The sequence below is a fragment of the Mustela putorius genome, unplaced genomic scaffold (assembly GCF_011764305.1).
Source record: "Mustela putorius furo isolate JIRA1106 unplaced genomic scaffold, ASM1176430v1.1 tig00003834_pilon_pilon_pilon, whole genome shotgun sequence".
Classification (NCBI taxonomy): domain Eukaryota; kingdom Metazoa; phylum Chordata; class Mammalia; order Carnivora; family Mustelidae; genus Mustela; species Mustela putorius.
The window spans coordinates 107,131,473-107,150,395 of NW_025421987.1; the positions used below are offsets into that span (position 1 = coordinate 107,131,473).

Below are 18,923 nucleotides of genomic sequence, written 5' to 3' on the forward strand. Positions count from 1 at the left end.
CCCAGTTTAACTACTTTTGAGAAAGGCTCCTGAAGATGTGAGATTTTAAGGAAAGCCAACTGAAATTCTTCAAACTTAAAAGTATAAGCTGTCATCTGTTATTAGTGACATACACTAAGCTTTAGGGAAGTATAGGGAGGCTTGCTCATATTTACTGGTCAATTTCTATGTAGATTATTAAATCCAGTTTCTGTTTAAAGAGGTTTTTGTTTTTTGGGTTTTTTTTACTTCATAGTTGATTAATTTATCAGGTTTATCAGTTTACAGGTTTATATTTAATCTCTTAGTTAAGAGCAATACATAATTGCATTTTGATCTTAAATTGTCTCTCCTTTTTTTTTTTTTTAAAGTAATTGTTGTTTCTGTTGCTGATGTAACTGGTAAGGTAGCAGGGTTTGCCCTACTCTGTAGCTTTGCTATATTATAATAGGACTTATGAGACAAAGTAATCTATTAAAAATCATGAGCAAAAGTTGAAAATAATCTCTTCCTTTATGTCTTGGCTTCTTTAATGATAACTTGTATATCTATAATAAATGAAGAAATAATGTCTAAAGCTGTATAGTCTGAAAGTAAGTTCTCTGAAAATTTCTGTTTAGTATTATGTAAATGAACTATTTTTAGTTTTATGCAACAAAAATAGAGAGTTCTGAAATACTTAGTAGGTATTAATGTTGATTTTTAGAAAAGTAAAATACCTTTTCTTTTTTGTTTTTTAAACAGTGTTTCGAGTCGAACTTTCCTGTACTGGCAAAGTAGATTCTGAGGTTATGATACTAATGCAGCTCAACTTGACAGTAAATTCTTCAAAAAACTTTACAGTCTTAAACTTCAAACGAAGGAAAATGTGCTACAAAAGTAAGGCATTTATTTACCAGTGTGTGTTTTATATAGATGTGATGAGGTAAAAAATACGTTTTGTCATCTTTCTACAGATTTGTGACTAAATCTTGATGTTAGTTGCCAAGTGAGAAAACAAAGAGCACTAGCAGGAAATACTGAGATAATCGCCAGGTAGCTTGTTGCCAGGAATCTCCTTTGGGCTCCTCATTCTCAAAATCTTTTACCAGAATTGCTAATTTTCCATTAGGGATGTGAAATTGTACTCAAGTAGCTGGTCACATAATTGTGGTAGGGGGCCCCTGAATAACTGAGTGTTCACTGTGTTTTCCTTATAGAGGTGCTCTTGTGCAGAAGCATTCCCTGGGGCCAGATGGACTGGGCCTGAGACGGGGGTGGGGGGCGGAAGTCACTTAACTTAAGTCTTAGTTTTTGCATTTGTAAACTGGGTATAATAACCTATTTCAGAAGTTGTGCTTTCTTATTTTGTTTTAGATTAATTGAATCAAACCTAAATCTTAGAATACCATGTGTGGGTACTTAATAGATGTTAGTAGCTTTGGTTTTGAATAATCGGTTACTCAAGAAATTATAGTGGCTATGAGAATTCCCAGCACATAGGCTGTGGGGGAAAGAATTTTAGAGTTTCTCCTTAAAGGTCATCTAGTCCAGCCCACTCACTTTAAGTTGCACAGAGTTTGCACGGTCACTGAGGTTACTATCTAAGATAGGGAAAATAAAGCTCTCTAAACTTATTGACGGCCTACTATCTGATGGGCACTTTACTTCTTTTGAGCCTAGTTAATCCTTACAATGACCCTAGGCAGTAGTTCTCTCATTACCTTCATTTTCTTAGGAGTCAACTGAGGCTCAGAGCATCTGAGCCACTTGCCAAGGTCAGACAGCTAAGTGGTGCAGCTGGATGCAAACTTGAGCTCTTAGCTCCATTGTTAACCTCTCTCTTAATACATTTCCTAATTGAAGTTAGTGCTGAGTATTATCGAAGTACTTAAGGCCAACAAGTGAGTTACAGTGGGTGCTATCCAGATACATGCCAATAAAAAAGCTCTACTGCATTAGAATGGACATTTTTTTAAATGGGAACTGAGCAAGCACCTTTTAGCTTCACTGTTTGTTTTTTTTACAATTTTATTTATTTATTTGACAGAGAGAGCGCACGCACAAACGGGGAGCAGTAGGCTGAAGGAGAAGGAGAAGCAGGTTCCCCACTGAGCAGGGAGCCCGAAGTGGGGCTCGATGCTAGGACCCTGGCATCATGACCTGAGCCAAAGGCTTAACTGACTGAGCCACCCAGGCGCCTCTAGCTTCAGTGTTTTGATACATTTTTCAGTTCTAATATATTCAGTTATGTACCTACTTTCATGTGACTTTAAAGCCAAAGTGGACTTTAGAGTCTCTCTGGTTCAGTCTAGTCATTATATAGTTGATACGAGGAGACTGGGCCTAAGTTTGCACAGCCAGTCAGTGAGGACTATAGAAGACCTGGTTCCTGATCCCTAGGGAGGGGATATAACTGTACTGTGGTGCTTCGCCTAATGCCTAAGGCAGGATGATGGCAAAGGTGATGTGATTGATGGAGCCCACTTCTTGGTAGCCACTGAGGTTAAGAATCAGCTGACATTCAAAATGATCCCATACTTTCTCCATTTTCTTTATGTGTACCTGGAAATTAACATTAAAATACAGTTGGTGTAATTTTCTGCTGTTTTAGACTTAAGTTTAATATAGTGCCCCCTTTTCATTTGGTTGTCATACTTCTGGCCACCCCAGTCATCCAATTTATGACTCTTACTTGAGAATGTGATCCTAATGATTTTCTGTCCTATTATGTTTAGAAAGTTACAACAGAAAATATGTCTGTACTTTTATCAATGTTAATGAGTGTTACTGGCAAGAAAATGCCCCCCCCCCCTTTTTAAAAGATTTTATTTATTTGGGAGAGAATGAGAGCAAGAGAGTACATGAGTGGGGGGAGGGTTAGAGGGAGCCTGATTCAGGACTCGATCCTGGGATTCCAGGATCATGACCTGAACCAAAGGCAGTTGCTTAACTGAGCCACCCAGACACCCCAAAAATGTTCCTTTTTTGTGTGAGAGTGGGGACTGCTTGATCAGGTAAGTTTCATAACTTAAGAACTCCTTAGAGTCTTTATACTCTGCTAGGGTGAATTATGCACCTCCATAGAGATGAAAATGTGTTTTCCCCCAAACTTCTTGACCACAGAAACCCTTTTTCACTGAGCATCTATAAGCAACACCCATAAACTAGAGATTGGTGATTATAGTGATGATTATCAAAATAGTTAATGTAGCATTCATTATCTTGTAACAAGTACCTTATGATTTACTTCAGGCAGTATTCTAATAGAACACAAAACTACGTTAGAGAAAAACTCAGAAAATGTAATTAAAGTATTTAAGAGTTTTCATGGAAAGGAAGAATTTCTAAAGCATCTTTTATCTTTTTTTAAAATTCAGAACTTGAAGAAGTAAAAACTTCAGCCTTGGACAAAAACTCTAGCAGAACTATTTGTAAGTGTTACTGTGTTACCTTTCTCCATCAGAGGGAAGAAAAATGGCTGATTGCAAATGCATGGAATTATATGGGGCTCCGAGGCCTTGTAGTGTCCAGTTTGTCAAAGATACGTGAGGCGTTGCTATTCACTGATGTTTTGTAGATTGGTGTATAGTCAGGGGAAATGATTAGAATATTGACATTTTTGTGAAGCAAAATTCTTACATATTTTATAACAAGTGATCTAAAGCAAGACTTTATATTATGTCATTTTGAATGGTTATAATTAAAGTATGAACATAAAAACGTGTCAGATTCTCATTTTAGTAGGAGAAGTTAAGAAAATCTGACTTGTGACTTGGACCGGTTAACCCTCAGCTAATTTTATATATTGTCAACTTTTTTAGAATATTTCATTTGGATTTATCTCTGAGAAGAAAGAAAACTATTTTTTAAAAAAATCACTGCTCCCCAAATTTACTTTGAAAATTCTGGTAATTTTACCCATTTCTTTTATGCTAGTAGGTTGTTATTTCACACAAAGAGACTAGAATACTGCATATTCTTGGTCTCCGGCTGTCGTTTCCTCAGTACCTCTCTCCTTCCCTCCCTTTCTGTCCATCCATTCAACATCTGTTGAGAGTCTGAGATGTGTCAGATGGTAAGATTAAAGCAGAGGGTTAAACTGAGCCAAGCAGACCCTGCCTTTAAGGGCTTGTACTGTAGTGGATGATATGGACAAGGCACTAATGCAGTGATAATAACGTAGTATGGCAAGCTAAGATAAGGCAAGTGCAAGGTGCTTTGGGAACCCTGCAGAGGGCCATATAATCTCTGAGGGAGTGAGGGACAGGGTGTATCTCATCTGAGACTGGAAGGGTGACCAAGCAGTGGCAGGTGAGGTGTCCAAGTGAAGGAGTAGGAGCAGTGCATACACAGGCCTGGAAGTTGGAGGTAAACAAGCAGGATACAAATAGGGGGATCTTCCCAGCAAAGCAGTGTCCTCTTCTCTGCCCTGGTGTGTGCTTGGGTTGATACTGCCAGCCCCGACCTTTGGGACCTCCCTTTTCTGTCCCTCTCAACATTGAACAGCCTGTGTTATCCTTGAGGAAAGTCAGGCCTTCATTCAGGCTGTGTAAAGTCTAGCTGCCCTAGAAGCTATTTGGTCTCTTTGCTTTAATTTGTTCTGGTTTATTGTTTGTTGATTCAGTTTAAATTTTAGAAAGCAACTTTAAAAGTTTTTGAAAGCTTTAGCTGTTCTTTTTTGTCCTTAGCTATCCCCAGAACTCTACATTTGTATTTCTGCCAACCATGTGGATGTGTACTGGGTACTCGTAGATACAACAAAACTCTTAATCATCTCACTTTCTTCCCCCAACCTGCCTTTTTTCCCCGATCTGTGTAAAGGTACCCTTATCCACCTAATTCTTTAAGCCAAAGTTAGCAAAGTCTGTTGACAGTGCTTCCAGTCCATTAATTTACCTTCAGTAACACTCTTGCCCACACCACTGCTGTCTCTTTTTTGGACTACTGTAGTAACTTTCTAACTTGTTCCCTGCCCCTGTCCTGGCTCATTTCTCAAAGCATTCTGTACACAGTGTGCAGTCAGCTTGGTTTTTTTTTTTTTTTTTTCAAGTCTCATCATGTGTATCATTCCTTTGCTTAATAATGATTTCCTGTCTTACGTAGGATAAAACCCAGATTCCTCAGGTTTTATTCAATAGAATTATGTGAGTACTCATTATTAAAACTTACTTGATGCCTTGGTTACACCAGTTCTGCTTCTATTTCTCTGTCTTCTCCTGTGCTTTCTGTGTCTTCTCCTTGGTTACACCAGTTCTGCTTCTATTTCTCTTTCTTCTCCTGAGATCACATGTATATCTCTGTGCATCTTCTCCTAGTTTGTGTGTGTGTGAGTGTGTGTGTGTCTGTCTCTTTGTCTTTGAGTTATTTCCCCCATTGCCAAGGTTTGCTTTCTCTCTCCCCCTGTGTTTTGAATAATACAGAATTGAACACTATATTATTAGTGGGGTCTTGATATCCTGCCCTTACCTTTGAAAATAAATAAGCAAAACAATCTGTTACTCTTACAAGAGAAAAAGACTAAAAGTTTTTTTTTTTTTTTTTTTAAATGTGTGGGTCACTCTGTTGTATATTCCTTCTGTGAGTCTGTGGTTGGCAAAAAGATATCTGATCTTTCCACTCTAGACATCACAGGTGACCAGTGGCTACTGTATTGGACAGCATACTATAGAACATTTCCTTCACTGCAGAGAGTTCTGTTGGACAGCACAGCCATACATACATGTAAAACTGGGACTTTTGTACTCATCAATGGAAATTTTTGTTTAAAACCCGTTTTAAAAACTTAAACAACATTTAGGGAATTTTAAAAATTGTAAGGACTTATACCAACATACCACTGGTGACTGATCTTACCAAAGAGGGGCAAATGAAATGAAAATATTTTTTTTTTTTTTACAAAGAACAGGATACTCATTGTTTATATTGGATCATAAAGCAATTGATAATACTGGTTTAAAAAGCTTAATATGCCTTTCATTTTTATTTTAGATGATCCTGTGCATGCAGCTCCAACCACTTCTACACGTGTGTTTTATATCAGCGTGGGCGTTTGCTGTGCAGTGATATTTCTTGTAGCAATAATATTAGCTGTTTTGCACCTTCACAGTATGAAAAGAATTGAACTGGATGACAGGTATTAAACCTATTTTGGGAAAGGAAAAAAATTAAAGTGTTTATCTGCATTTACATGAGAGCCCGCACACACCCATGCATTGCGGTTCACAGGGAAAGGAGGGAGGATGATCAGGTCTTGCCAAAAGAAAAACTGTTGTCCTTGTGATTATTGTCATTGTGTTTTTCTGAGTCTATTTAAAACATTTTTTGAAGACAGAAATTACTAAGAAGTGAGGATCACACTTTTGTTCCTGTCCCCCTTTAACATGACTCTATTCCAGATTCCTTGTACCTTTTTAAAATAGCCCTGTTTCTTCCTCCTAGTTCATCCCTCCATCATTATCCATCCATCTTCTGCCCATCCATCCATCCAAAAACATTTATTGAGAACCCACTGTGATTTAAACCATTGGTTCTCAACATGGTTGCACATTATTGTCGTGGGTAAGCTTTTAAAACATGGGTCCCACCTTCTAGAGATTCTGATGTAATTGGTCTGGGGTGGTGTATGGGCATCACTATTTTTCTTAAAGCTTCCTGGATAGTTCTGATGTGTAGCTTTGGAGATATGCTGGGTTGGATTGCCCAGTGCTGGGAATATTAAAAAATTGGTGATATACTTTATAGCTTCGAATATTCATCTTTGACATTAACCTGTAATTATAAAAGTTTATAAATTTGATGATAATGATTTGTGTAGTATACTGTGAGAATAGAAAAGGTGCTTGTCCCAGCCTAGGTGGATCAGAGATGACAGGGAGAACTTGATAGCCAAGATAGGGTGACACGTAAAGATGGAGTGACAGGTTTATTTTCCCAGTACGTAATTCTCACTTTCCTCCTCAGTGATTCCCACTTGATGATTGAAAGATTTCCAGCTTCGTGACTTGGCTTTCTCCTTTTTGTGGAGAGGTATCTCCCATATTCGTTGAATTTTTCTTGCTTTATTACTGTACCCCTACTTATGCTGCAGTCACATGATTATGTGTTCCGCACTTTGGCCCTATGTTTTGCCCGTTGGGAGTTTAGTTCTTGCTATCCTTTTGCCCACAGGGGTCCCTGCATTTTCCACCAGTCCAAACCTGTTCCTTCTTCAACTCTCACCTCCCCATTGCCTTTTCTTTCATGAAGTCTTTTCTAAGCCTCCCAACTGCCCATTTCTCCCTTCTCCGTTTCTCTCTCTCTCCTGCCCTATGCCTCTCCTCTCCCTTCTTCCCTCTCTTTCTCTTTGGTAGCAGTTACTGTACTTTTTTCTCCTATAATAATTTTTTGTGTACTTGTCTCTCCCACTAGACTGTAAGCTTTGTCCAATTAGGGAGCAGTATGTCTTACTCATTGCTGAATCTGCAGGCCTACATGTTGTCATACACACAGTGGATAGGCATATTTGTGGCATAAACAAAAACACAAGGGGACAGGGAACTGGCTGAGTTTGATATCTGCCCCTAAGGTTCTCTGTCCCCTCTGTTGTACTTGCTTTATCTGAGTAGAAAAGGAAGAGGAAGGAGGTAAGAATGAGAAGAGAAATACATGGGTGATATGTTTCAGATTTTGTGTATATGGTGATGTTGAAGTTAGAATTACAGTTTACAGAGGAAGAAATAATGGTGTTTAGAAGATTCTGAGTAGGAATAAAGTAACAGGAACATTTAGATAAGACTTTGAGTAGAGTTAAAGGAGTCATTGAGGAGCTTGGCATTTAAGAGTCTTGATCCACACACTTTCCTTGAATGGTGACATGTATACTAGGGCTTTGAACACACATTGGATAGAGTTGTGCAGAAACTGTCAGATTATATAGAGCGTATATGTTAGTCTGCTAAAATAATCAGTTACCACTCATGCTTTGGGTGTTCCGCTTCTTTCTATTTTCAGGCAAAGGTTTCCAGACATTGAATAAAAGCAACTTAAATTATTTCTTGTTTTCAGAGTTTAACCTAGTGGTTAAGACCATGGACTCTGGAGCCAAAGCATCTCTGAATTCTGGCAGTTCTACTTAATTAGCTTTGCGGCTAATAATGTACTTAGCATCTTTGTAGGCTTTTCAAGAATTCTGAGGTGGTACAAGAGTGCCACCTACTGTTCAGTTACTGGAGAGAAACAACCAGTAAATAATTTTGAGGCTGGCCCTTTATTTAGCTATCAGGGTATGTTGGTTGCTGGTATTATTTAAGTAGTAGTTTTACATACATTATACAACTGGAGCCTCACAAAAATCCTGGGAGGTAGGTTTTCTTAATTCCATTTTATGGGTAAGTAAATTGAGGTCCTTTATCTTCCCTTTTTGGGGTTGGTGATGTTTATCTTCCTTCCTCTGGACTTTTAACAACATTGATTTTCAGTCTGATCTTTGAGTAGTACTTAGAACTCCAAAAACAGGTGTTCTGTGGTTACCTACTGAAAAGGCAGAAATAAATGCTTAAGAGGTATTAATTTGTAGTGATCTTGAGTACAGAGTTAGCATTTACTTGAGCCTATGATCTTCTGGATCTCCCATATTATTTAAGAATAATATGGTATAATGGAATGCCTCAGGTACTAGGAAATTTTGGTAAGTTCCATAAATTCTAAAAAGGTAGGATTGAGGGAAAAGGGAAATGTATGTGATTCAGTAAATGATACGATACCCTTCCCAAGCCTTGAGCATGTTGGTATATTTGATTTGCTTTGATATTCCTTATTTGATATAGTCCATTTGATTTTGGACCATTAGTGAAAGAGGTCTTTCATTCCACTCTTTAAAAAAAAAAAAGAAATCTAACTGAACAGCATGGGCTCTTTTCCTGAGAGATGACCCATAGGTCCCTAACATGTCTTTCTGTGAGGTTCAGGACTGCTGTCTCTGGTGTCTGAGGACTCATACATGCATTTCTGAATGACTGATAAGATGAACCTGCTTGAGACTGTGGAGACAGAAAAGAGAAATAGCTTTTCATTTTGAGACTAAAATTTCAACATGGAATGTTTGTGATGGACATCCATACATTATTGAGATTGCCATCAGGATTTTGAGCTGGTTATAAAGGCTGCATGCTTTTTTGTATATATAGAAAAAGGAAATTTATCATTGAAGATGACTTACCAGTTATTTCTCTTTTAAAAATTGTTTGCAGTATCAGTGCCAGCAGTAGTTCCCAAGGGCTGTCTCAGCCATCTACCCAGACGACTCAGTATCTGAGAGCCGACACACCCAACAATGCAACTCCTATCACCAGTAAGAGTTAATTTAATTGTAAAGATGATTTACTGAAGTTTTCTGTGGTCTCTCTGCCAGTGGTACCTGTGTACTTTGTTATTTGTGTACCATCCTATGTACATAGTATCTAACATGTACAGAATTGGGTTGGACCTTCAACTTTTGCTTTCTAGAGCATTGAGTGAAACATTCTAAAATTGGAGTGGTAAAAATTATTTTTAAAAAATTTCAGTTTAATTGCTAGAATTAATTTTGGGGGAGATTTCCATAGATTAATTACATCAAAAAGGATACAGAATTACTTCTGTAGAAATTCAAAGGGAATATTTTCAGGTAGTTAGTTAGAATAAGCTAGTGAGCTGTATGGAAACAGAGTCTTAGATTTTAATGAATTGTTTGATAATCTTAAGGGCTGTAGATTTTACCTTTTTTTTTTAAAGATTTTATTTATTTTCAAGAGAGAGAACACTTGGTGGGAATGGAGGGGCAGAGGGTACAGGAGAGGGACAAACAGACTCTGTCACTCTGTGCTGAGTGCAGAGCCTATCCCAGGACCCCGAGATCATGACCTGAGCTGAAACCAAAAGTCCAGTGCTTAACCAGCTGAGCCAGCCAGGCACATTGTTTTTTAATCATAATAGGTTTTTAATCATAATAGCTGCCATTAGAATCGAGAACATGGAATCTGATTTCCTTTTTCTTCAAATAGGATTTTGATGAAAGTTTTTATACCGTAACATGTTGATGTTGGGGAAAATAATCATTCTTAGAATATAATTTAAACATAATGAAAAATCAGTCTCCACACAAATAAAAAACCAACATAATCATCAGCATAAACAGTGGACCAAAATCAGGGTTCAATTCAGTAGTGCTATTGATTAATTAGGTTCTTACATTCTTGCTGCAGTCTTTCACTACTATTTCCCATTCAAAAGAAGTAGAATTCTTTAGGGAAGTGGCTGATTTCAGGACTGTCAGGATGGACAGGTTGAGATGGGGCATTGAGCTTCAAAAAGAATGACTTTAGTGAACTGAGGCATTGAATATGTAAAAATTTATGAGTTTTAATATGTTTGAAAAAGTTGATCATCACAAGAGGTAACTCTCTCATGATGGTACCAATAATGCCTCATTAGGCATTAGGTACTTGTGAGGTACCAATAATGCCTCATTCTGATCACTGGCTGTATGAAATGTATTTCATATTTCAGCAGTTCCAGAGTAACCAGGTAGTGTTGGTTGGTGAGAGAAAATGCTTCTTTACAGAAGAATCCTGCCTAATAAATGTGAAAGGAGTGATGGAATTAGAAAATCATATTTGCAACCTCAATTAAAATACTTGATTCAGGAAAAGATCATCAGTGCATAAAATGTTGTCAACAAAGGGAAATGGGATCATTTGAGGGATCAGACTGTCACAGCCTGACTCCATTAATGAAACTTTACATCACTAACTGTAGGACAGCTAGATATTTTGTACTCCCACATGTGATACACCACCCATGCTGTATTTTTGTCTCCTCTCCCTACCCCAAGAGTTAACCTGGATCTAATTACAGCTGTGGAACTGACTGGAGGTTTACAAGAAATATAGGGATAGAGGAACAAGTTAAATGATACTGGAAATAGCAGATGCTGGACATTCTCTAGGATAACTGAACTGGTTCCTCTTTTTTTTTTTTTTAAGTTTATTTATTTATTTATTTTTAAAGATTTTATTTATTTATTTGACAGACGGAGATCACAAGTAGGCAGAGAGGCAGGCAGAGAGAGAGAGAGAGGAGGAAGCAGGCTCCCCGTGGAGCAGAGAGCCCGATGCTGGGTTCGATCCCAGGAGCCTGGGATCATGACATGAGCCGAAGGCAGCGGCTTTAACCCACTCAGCCACCCAGGCACCCCCTGAACTTGTTTCTTTAACAAGAATGGCAAGAGAAAGAAAAGGGGGAAGAGGGAATTCTCAAGATTAAGTGAAATTTAAAGGAAATGACAGTAGTTATCATCACTACCAATAAAAGAAAGGATTATATGTCCTTCAGAAGATATGATGACAATTATGAAAGTAGTTCAGACTATTCAGAAGAAACACATCATAGCTTTTAATGTTTAGATGACAAGCTTTGCTCATTATCAATTTTTTATTGTGATTGTAACCTTGAAGAAGTAGAGATTCGATTATTATATGTCAAAAGGAAAATACTTTTTAAAAGTTCATTGAAATTATGTATTAAAAATATTTTTAGTTACTATCGATAAGAAATGTATTTATTTTTATGGACATTATCTTAAGGAAATAGATGGTTTATTATGTATGGCAAAAACAAACACTTTTTAAAACAATGGGAATTCATTTGAGTATAAATAAAAGAAGACAGAGAGGAGTAAAAAATATTTGAAGACATAATGGCCAAGAATTTTCTAAAATAATGAAACACAACAGATCCAAGAAATTCCCAAGAAGTCCAGATAGGATTAAGCATATACAAACATAGACACACACCTGCATATATCCTGTTTGGACTGCTGATGAGTTGGATCAGATGTCAGCCTAATCTGTTGGTCACAAAGCTCCCAAGCCTATCATCTAGATCTTACAGCAGCCTTTGGTGACTGCCATCCAGATCTGCTAACTGTCTTCAGGGAGTTTTCTTCCATGTGTTTATCAAAGTGCATAAATCTTAGAGATACCATTCTAATTTTTACTTGCTGACACTGAATCCTTCTTTTATTCTAACATTTTTTTCTTGGAATGAAAGTTTAAGTTATGGCTAAATTTTGTTTTTGCTGCCATCATAAGAATGGTAAATATGGGAACTGAATAACATGTATCTCACAGTGATAGGACTAGGCTGTATAAAATGACATTGATTAGATGTTTTGTTAGAAAAGGTAGTTTTATTACATCTCTTCATTTGGAAAGTTTTTTTGTTAGGAGACTGCATTAGAAAATTTGGGGGAAAAAACCAGTCCATAGAAGGGATTAAATTAAACACTGTGAGTTAAAGCTTGTTTCATTTGGCTGAAAGGCAGTTGAAGTGGTGGTAATGGGAATACTCATTTTAGTGTTTCCTATTTTAATTACTCATTTTAAGATTTTAGGGTAGATGAAAAGTGTTTTCTTTCAAATTTAGTGTATCTTTTACAAGTAATTTTCCCTGTTCATGTGTGTGCCTTTTTCCTTGTATGATTCTTCCATTTATGTATTCCTGTGACTTGAGTCCTGAGGTTTTGACTGAATTAGTTGGCCCTGATGGCATAATAAGGGTATTTATATTTCTTGGTTTGGCTTTGTTGGCTCCTCAGGTTATCCTACCTTGCGGATAGAGAAGAACGACCTGAGAAGTGTCACTCTTTTGGAGGCCAAAGCTAAGGTGAAGGATATAGCAATATCCAGGGAGAGGATAACTTTAAAAGATGTACTCCAAGAAGGTATTTATTATCTCAAAACCAGTTTCTCAAAGGAGATTTAGTATTTTAGCACTATAAAAAAATTTTTTTTAATTCAAATTTTAAAAATTTCATCTCTTTGTGTCTAAGGATAGATAGAAGTGCACAATTTATTTCCTTTATAAAACTGATTTTTATTTTCTCTTTCTTTAGGTCTTTAATTTGCCTTGATACAGCTTTGGTGTAATTATTAATTTTCAAATATACTAAAGCATATATTTTATATTAGCATTTGTTACCTTTAAATATATTTTCGTTTTTGTTTAAAGATGATATCCTCACCTAGCAAGCCAGTTTGCTGTGACAGATAGTATAGGGACTCCAGCAGACAGAGCAAGCATGGGCTTTGGAGATACACCCAACTTCTAATCCCAGTCTCACATCACCTGTGTGACCTTGGAGAAGTCATTTACTGTCTTCCACGTCCAATTGCCTCTTCTGTAAATTGGGACTACATTGTCTGTTCTTGAACTAGCTGTGGAGATCAAATAAAATGATGTACATTAAGTGAACTGACACAAAATAGATATTTTATAGATGTTATTACCCATGCTTTCCCTGCTTGTTGGTCCTTATTTTCTTTCTTGAGTTATAGGATATTAATTGGGGAAATGCTGATGGAGGAGTATAGAAATTAATAATAAAGTAGTACTTCATTGAGCCCCTCAAGTTGTTCAAAAGAGAATTATGTTTTTCTTCCCCCTTTCCACAGTCTAGCTTGGAATGTTTTATTTATTTATTTATTTAAAAGATTTTATTTATTTATTTGACAGAGAGAGATTACAAGTAGGCAGAGAGAGAGAGGAGGAAGCAGGCTCCCTGCTGAGCAGAGAGCCCGATGCGGGACTCGATCCCAGGACCCTGAGATCATGACCTGAGCCGAAGGCAGCGGCTTAACCCACTGAGCCACCCAGGCGCCCCTAGCTTGGAATGTTTTAAATACATATGAGTCATTCTGAATTCATCTCTTGGTTGAGGTGCTTATAGGTCAATCACAGCTAAGAGAGGGGCTTGAACTGCCCCCAGTGACAAATAGTAATGAGAAGAAGCAAGTATTTTAGGTCTGTTTTTGAGTGTATGCGGGGAGTCCATTTTTCTCCTTTGTTATTATTCTAGAGCTAAGCCTAGAAATTCATAAATGCCTCATTATGGAGTTCTAGTATTCCAGGCTATATCATTAGTTTACTTAGGATAATTCAGAAAGAATTCTCATGTACTTATTTTAAATATGGCATTTCTAAAAGCTGTTAAAAAATTTCTTTGCTTTTAAAAATATATTATTTTTTTTAAGGACTTTTATTTATCTGAGAGAGAGCAGAAGAGAGAGGGCAAAGCATGAGCAGGAGGGAGGAGCAGAGGGAAGGAGACAAGTAGACTCACTGCTGAGCAGGGAGCCCACTTCAGGGGATGATTAGTGATCTCCTTAATTACTGTTTTTCTTTTAGGTACTTTTGGGCGTATTTTCCATGGGATTTTAGTAGATGAAAAAGACCCAAATAAAGAAAAGCAAGCATTTGTAAAAACAGTTAAAGGTAGGATTTTTTTTTTTCCATACTATTTTCAGAATGCTTTCCTAAGGTGGATCATGCCAGTGAAATTCTGTCTCAAATTCTTAGTCTGTGCCAGACCTTTCAGTCAGTCCATGTTAATTTAGCTCATATGAAACTAACTTCTGAGGAAATATGTGTTTGTTCTCATAAGGTATAGAAAATAGAGATTTAATAGTTTAAGATATTAAAACACTAGGTATTACCCAGGTTTGTAGTTAAACTGCATCCATTTGACTTCATTGTTGCTATATCCAATACTGTGTTTTTCCTAGGTAAAAATTTTGGGGTTTTCCTCTTAAAAACATTGTTACTAGTTTTCCCTCCTTTCCTCCTTCCCACTCCCAGTTCTGCAGTCTATAATGAATAAAAAATTGACCCCCAGACTCAAAGTACTTTATGTGAATAGCCTTAGTCACTTTCCTCACACTCCCCTTGCTATAATGCTGCAGAAAATATCCATGTGTGTGTGTCTACTTCTTGGCTTAGTTTTGTAGGTACAGCTGTAGTTGGCATTGCTGCCATAAGAAGTGTTTACATTTAAAATTTTGATAGATATTGTCTGATTGTTTGCTAAAGAGTAGCACTAAGTTTATGTTATCATGAACAGAATACCTATATTCACATAATATTTTGGAGAAATTTAATGCTGAATTTTTTAGTTTATAGTTCATATATATAAAAGCTTATATGTTAAATCTATTTGCTCATTTTAAGAGAAAGAAAAAAGTGGTAATTTATAGGGTACCTAATATCTGACAGTGTCTGATATAGACTGAGATGACAGGGTGTTAATTTTGAAAAAAACAAAGTTAGCATTTTGATGCAGAAATAGAGGGGAAAATTAAATTCAGTTTTATAGGTAGGAGGTGGCAGTTTTATGAAGTTTTTGAAGTTATAAGAACTTATGTTTCTCAGTCTTCTTAAGTGAATTCGTAGAGAGTATGAAGGATTTATGTTTATTTTTCTAAAAAGCTGTACTAACCTAACAAAAAAATGTAGAATTTGATTTCTCTTAATTTAGCAAGATTGCTTGCTTAAGGATCCTTCAAATACATGCACACACACAGACATACATACACATTTTATGTTTTCTAAAAAAGTGGTTTAACTTACTCTACTGTTCAGTATGTATTTTATCTACCTACCTCTGCTAGCCCCAAAGCACTTTTTTTTTTTTTAAAAGATTTTATTTATGTGACAGAGAGAAATCACAAGTAGACGGAGAGGCAGGCAGAGAGAGAGAGGGAAGCAGGCTCCCTGCTGAGCAGAGAGCCTGATGCGGGACTCGATCCCAGGACCCTGAGATCATGACCTGAGCTGAAGGCAGCAGCTTAACCCACTGAGCCACCCAGGCGCCCCCCAAAGCACTTTTAAAGGGTAATATTTACGTTAGGTCCATTAGATTTCCTGACTAGTTTTGAAGGATATTTTACATATTACTCTTTGTAAATGTAAAATTTGAACCCTAAGTTTGGTAACTATTGAGATTTGTTACATTTTCCCCATTTTTTAAAAAAGATTTATTTATTTATTTGATGGACAGAGATCACATGCAGGCAGAGGCAGGCGGTGGGGAGTTGGGGGAAGCAGGCCCCCAGCTGAGCAGGTAACCTGATGCAGGGAGGCTCTATCCGAAGACCCTGAGGTCATGACCTGAGCTGAAGGCAGAGGCTAAACCTACTGAGCTAGCCAGCCACCTCCATTTCCCCCATTTTTAAGGAAATATTTCTCTAATTTTCATATTTTTCTGAGGTTTATACATAATCTGTGGGCAGTTTACAACTGGGTTGTTACTAATTTATTCTGAATGAATCTTTAATTAGCAAAAGAGCTTTCTATACAGAATTGGATTGATTTAGGGGTTGGAAGCAGGGGGAAGGGAAATAATAGTGATAAGAAAACACAATGTGGATACTGGGGCTGTTTCACAAGATAAGATTTCTCCTTCCGGACACACTTGAAGTTGTAGGCACTTGGTTGTTTCTATGCCTTACCACTGTAATTATAATGTTCCTTCGGAGCTAGCCGGAAATAAGTGAAAGCACAGTGAGTCCTTAGCCAAGATGTGGTCATGGTTTGCATGAGAAACGAAGAGGAAATCCACTGACCACAGTCCTTGCCTCTAAATTATTAGATAACTCCACACGATTGGGTATCTCTGAGATTTACTCTTTTGGAATGTTATGATTTTTTAAATTGAAGATATGTAGGGCTAACCAAATTCTTTCACAAATCCATATGCTTTGTTACATGCCACACAATTAGAAGTATTTCTTAAACTGCAAGAAGTAAGTTTTTAAAAGATTTTGTCCTTTGCCTTTAGGCATAAGCAAGAAATTGCGGTTTGGCTTCTTAAAAATTTCATAAATTTGCACAGAGACTTAATGGATATTCTGATATAAATTTACAGAAATTAAAATTAGGAATCTGAATTTCACACAATGAATATTATAAAATTGAATTTCATAGAATTAATTATTTTGAGGTTACTGGTGTTAGGGTCTTGTTTTATAGCTGCTAATATTTTGTAATTTTGAAATAAATATTTTTTATCTTTTTTTCTTGTAATTTTTTGGAATGTAAGTATTTTAAAAGATTTTTTTTCCAGGAAAATGATTTTTTCTTACTAAATGGATAAAATTATTTTTTCCCCAACTCAAAGTTTTCTTAAATCATTATCCAGTTCAAGTGTCCCTTGCTTAATAGAGTATGCTTATTAAAGTTAAGAATTTGAAAAATTATGCATAAAATGACACGCCTTAAATATTTTTACTTAGATCTTCATACCCTTGACAGGAAAGTAAACAGTTATTAACTCGGTGCAGAACTCCAACTGTTACTAGTTCGCAGTCTGAAAAAGACACTACTGGTCCCCAAATCATCCTGGCCATAATTTAATTAAAATTTATTTAGATTACAGAAAGAAATAAAGGCACAGTCTGCCATTCCTAAATGATCCTAAATTTTGAGCAGTTTTTAGACAAGGAGTTTATTCCATTGGTGTGAAGCACCTTTTTCCAAAGAAATACGAAGTGTTTCAAGTTTTTGGCTCTCTTTGTCTACCCATTTTACATGCCTACAAAGGTTTTAAACTACATGAAGCTGTCTGGAAATATGGACACAACTAGCAAGGGTGGAAGAGGGAGTGATTCCGCTTGGTTTTGCTTCGACAGCTCTACTTTTAAGGAGCGAATGTGACACAGACTCATAGTGTCTGACTTCAGTGTTCTGGATTTTGCTCTTGGTTCAGTATTTTACTGGGTAGAGCTCGGATGTGGGATCTTGGCTTTACCAATCTTTCTCTTTCTCTCTCTTGTTGCATTGATTAGAAGCTTTATAAGTTATTATGACTATTTTTATTGTTGATATACAAATTAGTCTTTTTTTTATATAGATCAAGCTTCTGAAATTCAGGTGACAATGATGCTCACTGAAAGTTGTAAGCTACGAGGTCTTCATCACAGGTGAGAGAAGAAACCACCCAGCATTTAAGGGTTAAGCATAGTAACATTGTATGCTACATTTTTATTTTAAGAATGTTGTGATATGTTCTGAACTGAAAGCTTTTTGGAATAGCTTATTTTTTTTAGAATATCGAAGTGAAATGCATGCTTAGTGTACAAAATTTTAAAATGCAGTAAAGTATAAAGAAAATGAAGCAGAGTATGTAAGTCCACATCTGGATAAACATAGCTAAGCTTTCAAGAGGCTTTACATACTTTTATGCATATTTTCCTTTAAAAAATAGTGATATATAAATATCACTATTCTATTCTATATCACTATTCTATATATATATATATATATATATATATATATATATATATATCACTATTCCATATCACTATTCTCTCTCTCTATATATATATGTGCTAAAAAATATTTGCTAAGAAATTTTTAAACAAAGAATACCAAAGACAAGCGTAATTAACACCAGTGAACATTTTGCCTTTTTTGTTTATGTCTGTTATCTATCCAGATGATAAGTAGATATTTATGAGTGTAGAAATATTTTAAAGTAAACTAGATACCTCAGCACTTCCAGTTCATTTCCAGCATGCAGTTCCACCGCCCCCAACAAGAGGATGTTTTCTTAAATAATCGTAACACTATTACTATCTTTGATAAGGTTAACAGGTTTTTTAAGATAACAAAATGTACCTAACTCTTCGTATAAGTAACCATGAATTTATTTCCATATTTTAAAAGGATATATAGCAGTTCATTGAATGGATGTACTGTGTTTTATCTAACCAGTATCTTGTTGTTAGGTCATAGTATGATTTTAAAAAAATACTTAGAGTTCTGTATAAAGAACTCTTTCTTAAAAACCCGATTATCAGTCTTTTTCACAGAGCTATAAGGAAAGCTTCTACGTTCTCAGACAAAAAGAGCTTCTATATTGTATTGCACTGTGCTGTACTATCAATATTGGGTTGAAGGATTTTTTTTTTTTTTAACAGCATGTAAGGTCAACTTCATTTGTATGCCTCTTGCAGATTTGGTTGTGTATGTTTACCAAAATGGGACAGTGACCATCCCTGTTGGAAGATATTTATGAACTTCTGGGGCAAAAAACACATGAAAGTGATGCATGCAAAAGGCAGCATGCATTTTAATTTCTGGGTACTTCAAGCAGTTACTTGGGTTCTGCC

The 18,923-nt window shown here is 36.4% G+C and overlaps 1 protein-coding gene across 2 annotated transcripts in view; it reads left to right on the top strand.

Moving 5' to 3' along the window:
• The window catches only part of RYK (receptor like tyrosine kinase), an 85,095-nt gene that overhangs the window by 42,148 nt on the left and 24,024 nt on the right, over nucleotides 1-18,923 (top strand). The window contains exons 4-10 of one of the 2 annotated variants that reach the window (XM_045088891.1): nucleotides 724-858; nucleotides 3,339-3,392; nucleotides 5,950-6,094; nucleotides 9,189-9,289; nucleotides 12,566-12,700; nucleotides 14,164-14,250; nucleotides 17,663-17,732. In XM_045088891.1, coding sequence (XP_044944826.1) covers nucleotides 724-858; nucleotides 3,339-3,392; nucleotides 5,950-6,094; nucleotides 9,189-9,289; nucleotides 12,566-12,700; nucleotides 14,164-14,250; nucleotides 17,663-17,732 — 727 coding nt within the window. The remainder of the gene's footprint in view (nucleotides 1-723; nucleotides 859-3,338; nucleotides 3,393-5,949; nucleotides 6,095-9,188; nucleotides 9,290-12,565; nucleotides 12,701-14,163; nucleotides 14,251-17,662; nucleotides 17,733-18,923) is intronic. The other variant, XM_004762517.2, reaches the window with a different exon arrangement.